Raw genomic sequence first — 20,190 nt, forward strand, 5'->3', positions numbered from 1 at the left:
GCGCACTCTATTTTTACATTTCTCTATGATGAATAGTAAGGACCTCTATAATTTTATTAAACTCGCTCTGCCCTTCTCAAGGGCCTCCTTTTTTTTTTTTTTTTTTTATTATGAATGGGCTTACTCATGGCCACAGACTAGCCGAGGCGTAGACGTGGCCTACGATGGAGCGAGCTCGCCCAGAAGGTGCCTGTTCACTCTTGATTTGAAGGTTGCCGGGTTATAAGAACACGGAAATATAGACGCCGGCAAGGAATTCCATTCCTTGGCATTTTTATACATTACTATATTGTTTATTGTTTGTTGTAACAGTCTTGGTACTAAAAGTGATGTACCTATGGAGTGAGCACTCTATTTTTACATTTCTCTATGATAATAGTAAGGACCTCTATAATTTTATTAAACTCGCTCTGCCCTTCTCAAGGGCCTCCTTTATCCCTTGGAAGCCGTGTTTACCTACACTCGCCTTTTGTTGCTCCTTAACTGAGACTGTAGCTGAGAAGTATGTATGTATGTATGTATATACATACATACATACTTCTCAGCTAATGGCTAAGCTTGATGGTCTAATCGGAAGATCAGCGCTGGAAGTCGCCAGCAACATGCTGAGATGGGACCATTTCGTGACACTTTATTTTTCACTATGTTTTTTCTATGTATGTCTGTTGTCTGTGTGTTTACGAATAAAAAACTATTCTATTCTATTCTATTCTATTCTATACTTTATTATACATAGAAATAAAAACATGAAAAACAGTTACAGGGTGAATTAAATAGAACAAAGGCGAACTTATCCCTGTATGGGATATCTTCCAGTTAACCTGTGAGGAAATGAGTAGGACAGAAGTAACGATGAATGACAAACAAAAGCAAAAAGTGTGCAATCATTAAAATTAATGAAATGCAAGTTTTGAATATCCAGCACATCAGCTCTTTTAAGTCGCCTGACATAGTCCAGTTTAAGTAATGGGATGGTCAGTTTAAGTGCAGAGGCATTAACACCAATTACAGCCTCCGAAGTAATAGGCACCATAATAGGCTAGTCACCGAAGCACACAGGCTTGCGAAGTCAGAGCGGTCCGTCTACATTTTAGGCCCCTCCATTTACAACCGCCTGCCTGATACTGTAAGGAATGCAACTTCTATCGCGACGTTTAAACTAAAACTAAATAATTTGGCCAAGCCCGAGATAGCTCGAGGCATTTAGTGTTCCGTATTACGGCTACCATCAGTTTGGTATTGACATAAACGATATCGTGAACGTAATTTACTTCCTATATATCTCTTTCGCACTAATATGTCAGTACGAGCGAGATGCATAGAAAGTAAATTACGTTTACGGTAGCGTTTATCAGGGACACAGCCGCTATGGTTGACGTGAAACGTGGTGTAGACAGCTAATGCGAAGGCCGAAGGCCGAGCTCCGCGTAGGGCCGAAGGCCCGAAGCATCCAGGATGTCTGTGCTTAAACACAGAACAATAGTACAAGTGTCTAAGTGCGAAGGCCGAAAGCCGAGCTTTAGCAAAATGTCAGTGCTTTAGCACAGAGCAATAGTACAAGTGTCTAAATATGAAGGCCAAAGGTCGAGCACCGCGTAGCCCGAAAGCCCGAAACGTCCAGGATGTCAGTGCTTTAACATAGAACAATAGTACAAGTGTCTAAATGCGTACGGCCGAAGGCCTGAAGCGTCCAGGATGTTAGTACTTAAACACAGAACAATAGTATAAGATAAGTGACTACGAGTAAGTGCGAAGGCCGAAGGCCGAGCTCCGCGTAGCCCGAAGGCCCGAAGCGTCCAGGATGTCAGTGCTTTAGCACAGAACAATAGTACAAATGTCTTAATGCAAAGGCCGAAGGCCGAGCACCGCGTAGGGCCGAAGGCCCGAATCGTCCAGGATGTTAGTGCTTTAACACAGAACAAAATAGTATAAGTGTCTAAATGCGAAGGCCGAAGGCCAACCTCCGCGTAGGGCCGAAGGCCCGAAGCGTCCAGGATGTCAGTGCTTTAAGACAACACAATATTACAAGTGTCTAAATGCGAAGGCCGAAGGCCGAGCTCCGCGTAGGGCCAAAGGCCCGAAGCGTCCAGGCTGTCAGTTCTGCGTTTAATCACTGACATCTTGCGATTGCTTGATGTATTATAATAATTTTGAGTAATATTTTAAATGTATACTCCTTCAATTTGAATTTAGAACTCATTATTTTTTTTATTTGATTTTGTTTCTAGTTCCATGCCATATATATAGACTTTAATATTATTTAGAAGTTTAGAACTGCTAAAAAATGAAGAGTCTGTCTAATCTAAGCTAACAGAGTGTAAGAGTGAGATAAACGTCATATTTTGATAGAAATATGACACAGTCACACTTTGTCATTGCAAATTCCTTACAGAGTTAGCTTGGTCCGATTCTATCAATAATTGGACGTAGTTTAGGGAAAAAGATATACTTAATCCACGATAATCTGTTAAATAAAATACAAAAATAAAAGCCATTAATTTAAATGACGTAGTTTATGGATGAATCCTTTTCGCTAAACTACATTCAAATGATACTAAATTCAGTCCGAGTTTATATAATTAGAGTTAGACCAAGAAAAGCCTGCAGCGATTTTGATAGCACTCGCAGTGCAAGCGTTATTTTAAACATCATACTTCTATGAAATTATATGACGTATAAATAACACTTGCACTACGTGGGCTATCAAAATCGAATCGCTGCAGACTTTTCTTGGTCTAACTTAAAGTTTTTATAATGGAAGTACTTCTACGTCCGTCCGTCCGTCCGTACGTACGTCCAAGAAATCGCTGCAGACTTTTTACAGTCTAACTATAAATATTAAAATAACTTTATTATCTCTATACGTCTTACTAACTCTATGTGTCCTATTGTGAAAACAAAAACACAACGACAGTGAAGAACGGAATTCTTAATTTGAATTTTTCAGATTTTTGAGATACCTTTCATTGTTTGGAAAGCCCGTTCGAAATTTAAACTTATTCACAATATAATAAGGTTGTATTTTGTAGATCTCTCTCATACTTATAGTAGGCTATTCAGATAAAATTAAATATCCCACAAAAATAAGCAAGCAGAATTCAACTTTGTGTCAAAGACATAAGTCATAAATTTCAATGCCAAAGTTTTTACTAAGGACCTTCTCGCTCAAACTACTGCCAAAATGAAATGACCAGTTTAAGCATCAGTTAGCTAGCCCTAAGCAACCAAAGATCAGGCTGCAGTTGAAAAACTAATAAAGATAAAGTTAAGCTGATAATTTTCCCGCCGTCTCCATGCTTCTTTAAGTTGGGTATTGACTGGTCAGCTGCCTGTTAGCTATAGTTTTCGCGAAAATCGCCAGGACAGAGGTGAAATTTTTTGTATGAAAACTTGCAACTTTAAATGCATTTTTTGACGAAATTATTGCATTCTAAAATGAAGTCAAAATCAGTCCATCGACTCAATTTTTTGCAAGCTTTCTAATGGTACCACTCACGATTCTTACAAATGAAAAAAAAATCAGCCTACCCCTCTCAACCCCCTAAATTTCCCCCATAAATAAGAAATAATCAGTTTTGACTTATTTACAATATGAGTGGTGGTAATTGCTATAACTGTTCCAAATTTTAGGTATCTACGTCAAACGGTCTCTGAGAAAAACGCATTTAACTGATTTGCAAGACCGAAGTGATCCCATAAGTGTTCCGTGAACAAAGTTTTGTACGGAACACTAAAAAGTGGCTGTCGGAAAAATTATTTTACACCTATCAAGATTTTTTTGATTTACCAATAATTCTTTAAATAAAAAACATGACGCACGGACATGTACCTACTTATGTTTATGAAATAATATGTAAATGTAATTAATTTATAAAATATATTGTATAAATATAATTTAATATTGTGATATTAATGTATGATAAAATGTATTGACTTGTAACTCTGTTATTAATAATAAATTTCATTTCATTTCATTTCATTTCAGTGGATTTGGATGCATGACCAGGCGATCCTTGTAGATATCATTATAGCGTTTTGCCTCTTCAAGGACAGTCCGCATTTTTAGGTATTCGTGGATTTCACTGTTACGAGTGAACCAAGGTGCAGCGCACAAAACCCTTAAAATGTTATTTTGGGCTCTTTGAAGGCAGAGGATGTTTGATTTGCTAGCAGAAGACCATATCTGGATCCCATATGTCCAGATTGGTTTGATGATTGAGCAATATACTCTTAATTTGTTGCTCAGAGATAGTGCGGATTATTATATTAATTTGTTAAATGTCAAAAAGTAACGCCATCTACTCAGTAGGCCAAATGTATGGTGCCATCGCTCGAGACGATTACACCATACCTTTGGCCCTAAGTCAAGTAGATGGCGTTACTTTTTTGATATTTAACAAATGAACACAAATCAGTTAAAAAATTAGGATCAAAGTAAAATGGCGTTCTTACAGTTTTAATCTTCTTTCGAAAAATGGCAGTAAATTTATTGTGGCTACATGAATTACTTTGACAATTCTCTTTGATACTATCAATATCAATTCCATTATTTTATCAATCTGTCTGTCCCGTTTTCCTCTCGACTGCATACTCACCCTAACCCTATCAGAAATGTCCTAGCGTGTAATCCGAAGATGGTCATAAGATAATAAAATGCAAATTGTATGAAATTTACCTCAAACCGAAATATCTTTCGTAGTAAAATCTTAAAAAAATATTTCGAACCTTATTTTCTCACGAATAAAGTCGAATATTGGTTGACAATGGTAGTGTGACTTAGGATGATTTTGTACTGTGTTAAAATAGGGGTCCTGTCATTTTGATAAGCCGCTTTATACGGGACCCTACAGATAGTTTCATGAATTTATGCTGAATATTGATATTGGACGAAATTGGAAGCCATTCTTTACTTATACAAGGTGTGTTTGCCGAATTTCGATGACTGTTTTTTCTACTCCCGTACCTTTATCTGTCATTTAAAGGGTCGTGCACACATCTTAAAACTTAAAACTTAAAACCCTACCTTGTCAAGACAATTAAGTCTTTAGTCTATTCCCCAAAAAAGAATTTGTGCATACACGCAGTATCTTCTTAGCACGTTTCGATACTACGTGTACCTAATGACCACTTAAAAAATATTGTATGAAATACAATGTTGCCAACCTTATTTTAAATATCACCTCTGACCAATAAGTGAACCATGGACATGTTTCTTTTTAATTTCATTCATTAATTCAATATTAATTAGTTTAATTTATCAAATGCTCAAAATGAGTCCCATTCTGTTGAATACAATGTTATTCAATGTTATAATTCATGCTGTTCCTTTTATTTCTGATTTTAATTTTTTTTTTTAGCAAAAAATAATCCTTAGGTATGTTGAAGCCTTTCGATCGGTATGATAAAGCTACAGGGCAATTTTTTTTTCTCGTGTTGCGGGTTCTATTTTCGGTTCAACCATGTAATTATTTAAAAATCGATAAATACAGTTTAAATTGTTTTTTAAATTAAAATTGTGGAGTGTAGACTGTAACTTTTAGTGAAGGGGTTCGTTGGGTGAAGCGTAGAAACTCGCCGCTGGAACGCGCTGGCCGCTGTGCTGTCTCGAAGTCCGCTATACCTCCATTTACCGGTATATGTGTTGTGTGAAATAAAAACACATATGTCTGATTTTAATTACTGGAGAGTGTTCAGGCAAGTGATAGAGTTAAGCTCTCTGAGTTCTCTGAATATGCTACAAATGGCTCGGGTTTATATAGGAATGGCCGGGCGATATGTATCTCTGAACTAGTGGATATTATATGCAGAGTAAGTTTTATTTATTTCTGCCAATCTCGTTAATTATAAGCACGTATGAAAGGAGCACGAATCCTAGACTTATAAATAGATACAATATTAAGCACGTATGAAAGGAGCATAAATCCTAGACTTATAACTAGATATAAAACATTCCACGCAATTCATTTGACATAATATACGAGCACAAAGTAAAACATGATATACAAAAGTAAAAATAGCAACCTAAACGTAAAGACTAATCTAACACATGCATGAACCCTAATAGCTATTTACGACAAAAATAATGTCTTCTTTCAGTGAAATATTCCATCTACAATACTTTCCCTCCATGTGGCATAGCCGTGGGACGCCCTGTATAGTTTAAATTCATGAAACAACCCATTCGATCAGTCAATTATAACATTACAGCACAAATTCGATAATTATAATTAAAACAGCACGCTGGTTTTAAATTTAGGATTAAGAGCCAAAGGGCCCGATTCGGATTTTGAAATAGACATCTATTAGATATCTTTTAGACATCACCAAGATACGATAACGATATGGTTAAGATCTAACCTGTCAAATTTGACATTTGCGCGATTCTGGAGATACTCTTGAACGATTTCCACAGGATATGACTTAGAGATCCAATTCACGTCTAATAGATATCTTACTCTATCTAACGTAAAAGTGACATTGGTTGCCCGAATTTCCCTGCAAAAGAGAACTAGTTGATATCTAGACTATAACGTATCTAGAATGGATCTAGTACGTCTCGTCTCTTGTGAATATCTTGAAATTCGAATACGGCAGATTGGTTGCCCGAATACGGCAGATTAGTTGCCCGAATTGCGCTGCAAAAGAGAACTAGTTGATATCTAAATTATAACGTACGTGTCGTCGATCTAGTACGTGTCGTCTCTTGTGAATATCTTGAAGTTCGAATACGGCAGATAAAGCTGTTTAATAAGTTCCACATTGCGACCCAAGTGTCTTAAAAATTAATCTTAATAACTTAATACACTGGTGACATTGAAATATGAATGAAAATGTAACTTGGGTGACGAATGGTCTAGGATTACGTTTCATTAGCGATGTCACTCATCGTCATCATTTTATTTAAATTCTAGAATGACAAGGAATTACGTGACCTACCGGCCTAGCCTAGGTGACAATCGCTATCGCTACGACACCGAAACGCTTTGTATCTCTCTGGGTCAAACAGATCACTGTATTACGTTCTTTCCTGTAGACATACACAAGAGTTAAGGGCTATAAAGGTTAATTTTCTTATTTAACCCTTACCCACGTAAAAAGGTCCTCCTTTTATTTACAGAACTGTGATAAAATCATTACTTACATGCCCACAAGCTGTTAACTATTGCCCACAGGAGAGAAAAATGTACAGTTCGCGCGAACACGCTAGTTTTCTCTCCTGTGGGCAATAGTTAACAGCTTGTGGGCATGTAAGTAATGATTTTATCATAGTTCTGTAAATAAAAGGAGGATCTTTTTACGTGATTAAGGGTTAAATAAGAAAATTAATCTTTATAGCCCTTAACTCTTGTGTATGTCGACAGGAAAGAACGTAACACAGTGATCTGTTTGACCCCTCTATCACTCTTCCATATTAGTGCGTCAGTGACAGTTGCGTTTCGATCGCTACCTACGAAGCGTAACCCCATAGGGTAAACTAGGCCTTATTGATGTCTAGATGTTTTTCTTCACCGAAAAGCTGGCAAATATCAAATGATATTTCGTAAATAAGTTCCGAAAACTCATCGGTACGAGCCGGGGTTTTAACCCGCGACCTCCGGATTGAAAGTCCCACGCTCTTACCGCTAGGCCACCAGCGCTCCAATCCCCTGATTCCCTGATACTCCATAACCCCCGATTTTGTGCTTCCTCTGGCCAGTTGTAAAGTACCTATAACACCTATAACTTGACCTATAATATGGTGGAAAGATTTGCTGGCTAGGGATGAGGTCTTGGTGGCTCAGATGGCAGAGCGCTGGAGTATCGATCCAGAGTCCGTGAGTTCGTCTCACCCAAGACAGTAATTTTTCCACTTTTAAATTTATTCTAAGCTTAATAGCATCGTTCGCAGACGTTTCTGCTTGTTAAAATTTTAAAAAATCAGTTGTAAAGTGTCAAAGTCTTCTCGTCATCTCCTACCCGGGCCTACCCCCGCGTTTCTACCGGCATCCACTAGGTGGCTATGTTAGCCCACCTATCCCCTATCTCAGCGGTCAGCAACCTTTTAGCAGCCAAGGGCCACATAGTAGTTAACGAAGAGGACGCGGACCGCACTTTGTTAATATTTATTAATCAAACATTGTCATCTGTCAATATTACATGCAAAATACGCTGCCCTATCTTTTTTAGGGTTCCGTACCCAAAGGGTAAAACGGGACCCTATTACTAAGACTTCGTTGTCCTTCCGTCCGTCCGTCCGTCCGTCTGTCTGTCACCAGGCTGTATCTCACGAACTGTGATAGCTAGACAGTTGAAATTTTCACAGATGATGTATTTCTATTATAACAACAAATACTAAAAACAGAATAAAATAAAGATTTAAGTGGAGCTCCCATACAGCAAACGTGATTGTTGACCAAAGTTAAGCAACGTCGGGCGTGGTCAGTACTTGGATGGGTGACCGTTTCTTTTTGCATTTTTTTCCGTTTTTTTTGCTTTATGGTACGGAACCCTTCGTGCGCGAGTCCGACTCGCACTTGCCCGGTTTTTTTTTTCCTAGCCTACTTTGGTGTCCCAAGTGGGGTCAATTTCTGAACACGATTTTTTTTCTGTCCGTGATGAAAATCGCGGGTTAGCATCGGATAATACTTACCATTTTTTTTTTACATAAAGAAGCCACACTTTCACACCGGGTTCCATATGAATGCACTGATTAATTGGTTTTTAGAGTACACTTAAAAATACCTAAAGGCTCAAATTACTACTCCCGTGCCCTGTCCGGAATCTACTTTTGAGCATAATGAAAATTCCTACGAAAAATTCTACATTAGTATCACTAATTTAGTGTCAAATACTTAAACTAGATGATATTTACTATCACTGAGCACATACACTATTAACTTAATTGTGGTAAATAACTCGTGATCGAAGTTTAAATTTTGTCCGAGCGCGCGAGTAAAATTTCGTCGGCAAAACTCAAAGGGCTCTGACAGCCGACGTCTGTATCTGAACCGCCTCGTGTCCCGCCTCACCTGTACTGGCAGTATTCGGCTGTTTCTCAAAGCAAACGGATGTACGTCAAGCCGCGGCGTGTTCGAGCAAATCGCATAAGTATTTCGGAATCCGGGTGGGCGACAATTTTTTTCTAATTTCGATGCCCCTTAGTAATTTTATTTTCCACATAGCTTTTCAATAACAATTGTCATATTTAGGAGCCCTTTATGTATCTTTATGTAAGCGATAACATAACAGTTTGGTTAAACACGATTTAAATTTTTGGCGAATTTTTTTATTACGAATTCTAATTTCCGTGCCCTAATTTCCATGGAACATTTACCTAAAACAGCTGATTAAGTGGCACGGGAATTAGAAAGTATTACATTTTTTGTCAATAAATTTTTAATTGGGGGCACTGTAAGTTAATTGGCAATGTTTACGTCATATTATTATTACATATATATATATATATATATATATATATATATTGGCATTGAATATATATTATATGTAAATGATTTTTTAAGGTTACCTTATATGTAATAATAATATGACGTATATCTTTCTATTTTACATTTAAGGAAATCTCAAAGAATGCACAAAAATCTATGAACGGTTTTTTAGTATAAGTACTACAGTAAATACTTACAGGGTGGACCCGAATAACCCGGGCAATTTTAATACGTAAGGTAAGATGGGGTAAGACGACACTGGGGTAAGACTATCACTTGTATGGAATCCTCGTACTGTTAGTCTTGCGCCACCTTACCTTATTCATTCATCATATTATAATATTAAAATATTATATAAACATACAACTATTTTTGGAACTATTACATATTATAATACCTACGGGTAACATGAAACAAAATGAATCAAATTTACAATGGTTTTATTTTGTAAATTTGACAGCTGACAGCGTAAGCCGTATAAAGTTTAAATATCTGGGAGACCGAGCTTTGCTCGGAAAACATATACCTACCTAAAAACTCAAAAATGCGCGTTTTCCCAGAGACACCTAGCTAGATCAATTTTTCATCCCAGAAAACGCCCATATATGATCAAATTTCATCGAAATCGTTAAAGCTGTTTCCGAGATCCCCGAAACATATACAAGAATTCCTCGTTTAAAAGATTAGTTGTTATAAATTAGCTTTTCTAATAGGTACAAGAAAACATAAATAAATCCTATTATTACTATATTATAAATGCGAAAGTATCTCTGTCTGTCTGTTATCTTGTCACGCTTAAGCCACTGAAACAATATCATCTTGATAATACATATTTGGCATGGAGATAGTTTGAGGCCTAAAGAAGGACAAAGGATCTGGGGGCACGGCAGTGCCGCCGCCAAGTCGAGCAAAACAAAGTGGCACGGCCGTACCATCAAATCTCAATAACATTCTATCTAAATAACATTTAATTTGAGCATGTAGTCTAAGAATTAATACACTTTAAAATCCCTTAGTTTTGTCACTGGCACAATCACTCTCAATCAATATTATTTTAAGGTACTTCTAGCATACCCACAAGTTCCAAATTAAAAACGTAATTAGGTTTTAGCTTTTTAAGCCAATAAAAATCTAATAATACTGCAATATTAGTCACGTTCTAAAGATAACCGCTTAATTAAGTTTGTAATCCTATAGAAATATATGCGATAACAACGTTACCTTTTAGTTCTTACAATTAGTAGGGAAAGTAAAGGTACACTACGATGGACGATGTGAGTATGAATAAAGATGTATTATGATATGTATATACATAGTATCAGTATGGTATGGGTATGATTACCCGAAAAGAAGGACAGCCTACAAAAAGAGATGGGATCCTATCAAAAAGATTACATGTAAAAAGATGCAAATCTCGCAACGCAGTTCTTCTACTCTACTACAAAAAAGTTTTGGGATGTAATGTGAAACCAAGTCGGTTATTTTAGTCAGTGCCAGGGGGTATTTTTTTAGGAAGATTATGATATTTTAGAGAAATTACTTAACCAACCTACACTTTGAAGATTTTCCCGCAGGGCAGGGACACCCCTTATATGTACCTATGTGTAAAGTAAGGCGGGGTAAGACTAACAGTATGAGGATTCCATACAAGTGATAGTCTTACCCCGGTGATAGTCTTACCCCACCTTACCTCATATATGTTCAAACAATTTTTTGGGTTATTAATTTATGAAGGAAGCATATTCGATTTCTTCAGATTAACTTACACAATAACTTCTTCTCACTATGCCCCTATTTATTTCTTAGGATCATTTCCTATAAGACCATATACCAGATCATACACCTTGTACCTATCTACATGCAGATCTAGACACGCGGCAGCGTGTCAAGCCAAGTTCAAGCAAAGGAACTGGCTAGCCAGCGCCGAGTGTAATATTACACGAACCACTTGGTGCCACTTTTGACCCTTCTATAACTCAAAACATCTTTGACGTAAACACATAAAACTACGTGTGTTTAATTATATCTATAAGGATATCTAGAAGCCCAAATTTCATGAAGCTAGCTCAAACGGTTATAAAGGTATGAAGGTCAAAAAGTCGTAAATTTTAAGACTGACTTATGACTTATAGTACCTAAACCTAACCTACTTCCAGATGACCTAGAAGGATGAAATTTGGAATCCAGCTTGGTTATTGTGTGTAACCGTAGGAAAAAATCTAAAAATAAAATAAAGTTAAAAAATAGGGGGGGTCCCCATACAAAAAAAACACTTTTTATTGGGACTGACATGTAAGTACCTAAACCTAACCTACTTCCAGATGACCTAGAAGGATGAAATTTGGAATCCAGCTCGGTTATTGTGTGTAACCGTAGGAAAAAATCTAAAAATAAAACAAAGTTTAAAAATAGGGGGGGTCCCCATACAAAAAAAACATTTTTTATTGGGACTGACATATAAGTACCTAAACCTAACCTACTTCCAGATGACCTAGAAGGATGAAATTTGGAATCCAGCTCAGTTATTGTGTGAAAGCGTAGGAAAAAAACTAAAAATAAAAAAAAGTTATAAAATAGGGGGGGTCCCCATACAAAAAAAAACATTTTTTATTGTGACTGACATATAAGTACCTAAACCTAACCTACTTCCAGATGACCTAGAAGGATGAAATTTGGAATCCAGCTCGGTTATTGTGTGTAAGCGTAGGAAAAAATCTAAAAACAAAAAAAGTTAAAAAATAGGGGGGGGTCCCCATACAAAAAAATATTTTTTTATTGTAGCGTTGGAACCGTTACAAGCAGATATTTGAAACTACCCCAATATATGTATTATTATATTTGCTATATTAAAATAAAGTTAAGTCAAAAAATAAGTGGTGTCCCCATACAAAAAACTTGTAATACGCTCTAAACAACCGGCCAACGGTGTGTCGTCGGCGGCGCGCGGCACCACATAATTATACAAAGAACAGAAGCAAAAACCATACAGCGGAAACACAAGAAAAAACATTAAATCTAAATACCTGCCTAGTTTTCTTTACAAAAAGTATTGATATCCCACCAAAAACATAAATGTAAAAAAGGAGAGCCAAGTTCAATACAAAAATTATGCTTGGCTGTGGGGCTCGCCGCAAAAAGAATGGAGATCTAAATGAGTGCCACTGCCAAGTTCTATGCAAAATCCAAATATGTATTTATAGGAACAAAATAACATTATAAACAAGTATTAAACTCTATTTCTTTGCTTTATTGGATACCTATAACAATTGCTGTTATTTTAAAAAAATGTGAGATCTTAAAGTAGGTTAGATTTGGCTTGGCCAGGTTTTATCAGAATTACAATATATATAAAATGATTGATATAATGAAAACTGGCCAAGTCAAATCTAACCTACTTTAAGATCTCACATTTTTTTTAAATAACAGCAATTGTTATAGGTATCCAATAAAGCAAAGAAATAGAGTTTAATACTTGTTTATAATGTTATTTTGTTCCTATAAATACATATTTGGATTTTGCATAGAACTTGGCAGTGGCACTCATTTAGATCTCCATTCTTTTTGCGGCGAGCCCCACAGCCAAGCATAATTTTTGTATTGAACTTGGCTCTCCTTTTTTACATTTATGTTTTTGGTGGGATACATAATGACACTTTTTAATGAATAGTTTTGTATGTAAAGGCGGACAAGTTTACGAAACTACTCAAAGTATTGTTTTGAAATATGTACATTTTACTAAGAAAGAGAGATTAGTTGCCATTAAAATAAAGGAATGGATTATTCAAATACGTAGTTTTTAGTGTAACATACTTTCGTTCGAAACTAAAATTAAAGAAGGTAAATATGTCCGATGCCACTTCAGTATGGTTGCAGTATATTATTGTAGATTAAAATATACATAAATAATAGTTTTAAGTACCAAAATAAGTTAAGAAAACAATTTCCGTGCCGTGTTCTAATTTCCGTCCTAGTAAAATCTAATTACCATGGACACACTAATTCCCGTGCCCTGACCAAAATTTTAAATTTAAATAACTTTTATAGTTTCATGAATATTTTTATCCCATAAGAAAATTTATATTTATTATATTTTTTATCAAATTCTCAGCATATTTTTTTTTGTGTAATGTTGGTATTTCAAAATTCCATGGAAATTAGACAAAAATGCTCGTTTGGTGAAATTGACCCCACTGCTGGGCAAAGGCCTCTGGGCTGGACATGTCTGCCGCATGCACCCAGAAAGGTGGGCCAAAATGGTTACTTAGTGGGACCCACGGAACATAATAGATGGTGGAAAAGGAGAAAGAAGGTCGAAAAGGAGATGGCGGGACGACTTGGACGCATTCTACCCCAAATGGTGGGAAATTGCCGATGACAGGGTCGAGTGGAGAAAACGAAAACTTATTGGTTGTAAAAGATTTTTTTTTATTTACATACAATATATATACAGTGGTACAACTAAACGAAATTAATAACTAGCTTAAATCTAATAAAATAGGCCCCTGAGGCATTGTACCAAGGATGCTGGCGGCATTTCCCCGCTGTATCGCAATGCTGATACGTTGTGCGAGGTAGCCGCCAGCTCTTCGGTCACCAGTTACGTCAACCGTCGTAAAAGTAGACTTCTGTCTTCTGACTTCTGTCTTGTCTCCAGGTGTCAGCGTGGGTGACAGAGCTGGTGCTCTCCCAGGCAGCTGAGGATCGGAAGGCGGCGTTGGCGTGCGTCCTGCGAGTAGCGCTTACCTGTTGGAATATTGGCAACTTCAACGGCGCTATGGAGATCGTTGCTGGGCTCAAGTAAGTCTTATCTCATCTTAGCTTAACTTATCTTATCTTATACCTTTAAACGAGCAATTCTTGTATATTTATATATTTATTTCGGAGATCTTGGAAACGGCTCTAACGATGTATTACCCAAAGGTCTGGAAGAGATCGCTCTTAAGCGATAAGACCGCCTGTTGTTACCTCTATTGTCATTGTTTATGTTATTGTCCATTTATTGTAAACTACGTGTATGTGAGGTGTGCAATAAAGAGTATTGTATTGTATTGTATTGTATCTCATCTTATCTTGTCATATCTTAGCTTAGCTTATCTTATCTTATACCTTTAAACGAGCTATTCTTGTATATGTATATATTTATTTCGGACATCTTGGAAACGGCTCTAAAGATTTCGATGACATTTGCTATTTGGGGGTTTTTGGAGACAAAAATCGATCTAGCTAGGTTTTGTCTCTGGGAAATTTTTTGAGTTTTTTTATGTTTTCCGAGCAAAGCCCAGTCTCCCAGATATTCTTAGGTTATCTTAGGTTTTTGGGGTACTTCTAATACTGTCCTGTTTGTGGGCATGGAGAGCAGTAAGTCCATCATAAAGGCCAGTCCAGACGGGACAATTTTGCGCCCAATCTGCAATGGAAAACAATAGGGAATATAACGCAATTTGTTTTAACTCTGCGTAGAGGACGTCACTAGGCCAATCACATGGCCTACCGTGAAACACGACAGTCAAAAGTTCGGTTTCTGACTCTCTATCACTCTTTCTCATTCGATCGATAGAGAGGCAGATAAATAAATTTCAATTTTAGCTGTTTCACGGTAGACCACCTGTAAACAAACCGCCTTGGTGCATAATGTCATAGTGAAAACTTGTCAAAAAACTGTTTAAGGACTAGTATGTATAAGTTACTCTATGGTTTAGGTACTAAACAAATTAGTGCTGCACTCTGGCGGCAGAACATTGCAGTAATACTCCATATTATGCACTACATCTGTATGTATAGAATAGAAAAACATTTATTTTTATGACAAACAAACACAGATGACAAAAACATGTTGACAAATATACAATTTATGTCCATTTATTTTGTGTATGCTTTAATTCAGAAGAGAAGTAGAGAAGAAGAGAAGAGAAGAAGACCGTCATCAAACAGGTACGGTCGGCAGGGGTTTCTTTCGGCCTTCAGCTGTTTCCTTAGTCTGTAGGCCGGCGGAAACTACTTGCTGACCCTACCCACAACTGCAGAAGAAGATCCGACTTGCTGACCCTACCCACAACTGCAGAAAAGGATCAGACTTGCTGACCCAACCCACAACTGCAGAAGATGGAGTATTTTTTTGATGAAAAAATAAGCAGCAGCGAAGAAAAAATGGAAAGCAAATTGTTGAAATTGGCGCGCAGCAGTACGTGTCGCCCACCTACTTTTTCTACTGACAAGATTTGCTTGACTATCTATATCTGACATGTTCGTTAGCATTTATATGGTAGCTGTGTTCATTTAATTTTAAATGTGCATACAAAAATTAAACATAATTTACTTGCGTCAAAATAGATAAGTATGTATATATCCCACCAAAAACATTCTGTAAAAAACTAGCCAAGTCTCAATGGAGCTGCTTGTTTATCTCTAAAAAGTAATGAAATCTAGACAAAGTCGTGCCAAGTCTAAGGTTCCTTACTGCGATTTCTTTATTATTATAGTTAATGTTGTGTGACTTGGCCGTTGAAGGGTACACAAGGGTACAAAACCAGGTGCTCCATGACACCATTGCACCAATCTGCCATTGCACCAAAAAGAAGTGTTTGTTTCAGGCTCGCCCGTACATAAGTATTATTGAAATACGCAGCTTTATCAAGCCTACAATTGACTGGTTATTGAATCAACGTTTTCCAAGTGGCAATTTTCCATCGTCAATGGGTAGCGGTTCTGGCGACAGATTGGTGCAATGGTGTCATGGAGCACCTGATTTTGTACCCTTGTGTACCCTTCAACGGCCAAGTCACACAACATTAACTATAATAATAAAGAAATCGCAGTAAGGAACCTTAGACTTGGCACGACTTTGTCTAGATTTCATTACTTTTTAGAGATAAACAAGCAGCTCCATCGAGACTTGGCTAGTTTTTTACAGAATGTTTTTGGTGGGATTTCACTTCTTTTTGTAGAAACCCCCTGGCACTGATTAAAATAACCGACTTGGTTTCACATTACATCTCAAAACTTTTTTGTAGTAAAAGCGTTGCGAGACTTGCACCTTTTTACATGTAATGTTTTTGATGGGATCTCATCTCTTTTTGTAGGCAGTCCTTCTTTTCGGGTACTTATACCCATACTATGTATACACATATCATAACTAAACATATCTTCATTCATACTCACATCGTACATCATAGTGTACCTTTACTTTACCTACTATTTGTTGGAACTGCAACTGTAACTTTGTAATATCATATATTTATATGGGATTACAAACTTACTTATGCAGTTCTTAGATCTTTAAAACGTGACTGATATTGCAATATTTTTAGGTTTTCCCTTTATGTGGCCATTAAACCCTAACTCTGTACCAAATTTCAGCTCTCTGAGTTTATGGGAAGTACTAGTTCTATTCTGATGATCATGAGTGAGTTTCATAAATGCGAAACTTTGCTTTCGCTTAACTTCGGAACTAAATGACCTACAGACTTGAAATTTTGGATTTTAAGTATGTGATTATAGCTTACTGGATGACCAAAATTTCTGCGTTCTGGTCTTATCCAGAGGTTCTCAAATAGGGGCCTGAAAATGCGGCGAAATGGTTCCAGTAAAGGATGGTACGGCAGTGTTTGCTTCGCGGTCGACTTGGCGGGGGCACTGCCGTGCCCCCCGATTTTTAACATAGCCGTTCTTAATTATACCGAGCCTTCGAGCAACACGGAAGGGAGGCGGCATTCGCACTATTTCCCCTCTGCCGAGGTACAAGATTAGCGCGTCAATCTAATCTAGCGCGGGTAATAAAACTAGTTGCACTTGGATTTTTCACTAGACCGAGTCCAGACGCGCGCGTGAACACTGCTGTACAAAAATGCCTGTTTGCTCGGTTTTTTGTTATAAAAAGAGGTCGGGGACATCAAATTTACAAAAAGAAAGTGTTACATTTCACATGTAATATTTTTTTTTACATATCATACGTTAAATTACATTTAAATACAATTATTATATTTTAGTCTCAAGTAATTGTTGGATTTATCGATTTTGCTCGCTCAGTACAAATTGCGGATCGGTCGAGCGACAAATCCGACTTCACATCTCTCAGAATACAATGACATACTTCAACAAAAATGTGTTAGTGTGCGTGTTGTGACACTAGTCACTCGTCCATACACAAAAAGAGATCGAGGTTTGCAAGATTTGTCTTTGACGTGTGTCATTTTCTATGTATTTGTGTCGTCATTACAGATTGGATTTTGTATGTAAGTGTGTGAGAAATGCGATCCCCCCGCGAAAAATGGCAGAAAGATTTGTACGGCGAGATATCGCTTGGGCCCCTCCCTTCCGACGTGTCGGAAGCCGGTGTTGCTCGAAGTACCGAGCTCAAGTTCGTAATAATTCGATGGTTAATAATTAACCCTGTAATACAAGCGTGGAAGGAAATCTTCCTTCATCCGACCTTTTCGAGATACCGATAATATACTGCCGTATTCGAACTTCAAGATATTCGCAAGAGACGACACGTACTAGATCCATTCTAGATACGTTATAGTTTAGATATCAACTAGTTCTCTTTTGCAGCGCAATTCGGGCAACCAATGTCACTTTTACGTTGGATAGAGTAAGATATCTATTAGATGTGAATTGGATCTCTAAGTCATATCCTGTGGAAATCGTTCAAGAGTATCTCCAGAATCGCGCAAATGTCAAATTTGACAGGTTAGATCTTAAACATATCGTTATCGTATCTTTTTAATAGAATGTGCATTATGCATACTTTAGAACAATTTAAAAGTTTATTGTATCTTGGTGATGTCTAAAAGATATCTAATAGATGTCTAATTCAAAATTCGAATCGAGCCCATAATATATTATGCATTAACTGAACAAACAGCGGGCACGGAAGTGTAACAAGCCAAGTCAATGCCCAGGTTCGATTAACGCCGAACTAGCAATGTGGAAGTTGCGGAACGTTCTCGAAATTTATGAAAATTTCTGGAAACTTTCATGAAAAAAATTATGAAAGGGATAAGTTCACCATAATACTTTCATCATGGTTAACTTCGGTCATAAATCACATTTGTTGTATGGGAGCCCCACTTAAATCTTTATTTTATTCTGGTTTTAGTATTTGTTGTTATAGCGGCAACAGAAATACATCATCTGTGAAAATTTCAACTGTCTAGCTATCACGGTTCGTGAGATAAAGCTTGGTGACAGACGGACGGACGGACGGACAGCAGAGTCTTAGTAATAGGGTCACGTTTTACCCTTTAGGTACGAAACCCTAAAAACGGAATAAGGTTATTGACTGTGTTTAAAAAAAAATTAAGCAACTTTGCTTTGTTTTTACGTGCCCGCCACAAGGTTTATTATGATGTAAGACTATGTACACAGTGTATTGAGCCCGACCCCGCGTTAATACCCGCTCTGTATAGAACATGGCATGCGTGGAGTCGCCTGTAAACAAACAACTTTTTATTTTATTTTAATACAAATACGACCAAACCTTCAAGAAAGCGTACTCCTATTCTAGAGGCAGGCAACGCATTTGCAACCGTGCTGACAGTGTTTCCAGAAAGATGGTGACAAAAGTCACATTTTTAGGTGACAAAAGTCATATTTTTAGTGACTGACATGACATGACATGCACGACAATGTGCGTGACTAAAGTGAGATTTTTGGTTGAAGAAATTGAATTGTGACATTAAGAGATTACATCCATAACTAATGCAGATCTGATTCATAACCTGATATTAAAATCAGAAAACTTGTTTCACTCCGTACCGAAGAGTGTCATCAGGAGCTTGCGTTGATGGTGACGGACCGGTGCAGCAACCGTAAACCGTCACCGTCAACGCAATCTCCTGATGACACTCCTCGGTATGGAGTGAAACATGTCGAGCGTTTTTCGACTTAAAATACGTGAGTGACCCGCTCTATATATATTTAATATGTCTGTGTTTCACGGAAGGTTTGTTAATTAAAACCAAAATATTACTTTGCCAATCCGCGAAAAGATAACGTGCTAGTCATTCAGTGCTAACCCGTCATACTTACTTGCGTTATTACATGTGTTTTTTCTGTATGGAAGTTTTGTTATTAAGAGCCAACAGGAGTGGTCATTTCTCCATACAAACGTACTCGACTGTTTTCTCCTTGGGTTTTGATGCTAGAGCAATGATATTTTTTGGAGGAGGAAACAGTGGAGTACGAAACCTCGATTTTTCAGATTTTTACGCAGTATTTTTCGCCTTGTCCTTATCGCACTAGTTTTAGGAGCCGCTTCCGTTAGCTAGACGGGTATATTTACCTTAAATATTTAAAACTCAGCTCCTGTTTCGTCTTAAAACAGCTCCACGCATTCTCTGTCCGTTTAACCTTTCAACATTGGCAAAGGGATAGGCCCTTTACCAATCATTCAGAATACGTAGAATAGCTTCCGTCCGTTCACAATTACCTACCTTACATCGGAGTTTGAGATAAACAGACCCTCTTTAATACATTCAGGGCCAACCCGACTGTCGGGTACACTGTTCGTAGCGACTACGCGCTCCATACGGCGAAACCGTGGCTACGCGCTACGAGCGTAACCCGTAGCACATAGTGGCAATGAATGTGTTAAAATTAAAAACATATACATATATGTCGGCGGCTGATCGTGAAATCCAACAGATCATGAAATTCTTAGGCATATAATAAAAAGGCTGCCATTTCATGATTTGACTAGCGAGTAGCGACCATCCGGCCCGGGTTGGTGTGGTGAAAAATATTGTGTTTCACTCGGTAGCAACAT

General features: G+C 37.4%; 1 protein-coding gene across 1 annotated transcript in view; it reads left to right on the plus strand.

The window, feature by feature from the left end:
* Window positions 1-20,190, plus strand: part of LOC134676589 (uncharacterized) — a 270,423-nt gene that overhangs the window by 226,915 nt on the left and 23,318 nt on the right. Inside the window, exon 9 of the mRNA XM_063534982.1 lies at window positions 14,080-14,222. Within this exon, the coding sequence (XP_063391052.1) occupies window positions 14,080-14,222 (143 nt within the window). The remainder of the gene's footprint in view (window positions 1-14,079; window positions 14,223-20,190) is intronic.

This window comes from Cydia fagiglandana, chromosome 24 (assembly GCF_963556715.1).
Source record: "Cydia fagiglandana chromosome 24, ilCydFagi1.1, whole genome shotgun sequence".
Lineage (NCBI taxonomy): Eukaryota > Metazoa > Arthropoda > Insecta > Lepidoptera > Tortricidae > Cydia > Cydia fagiglandana.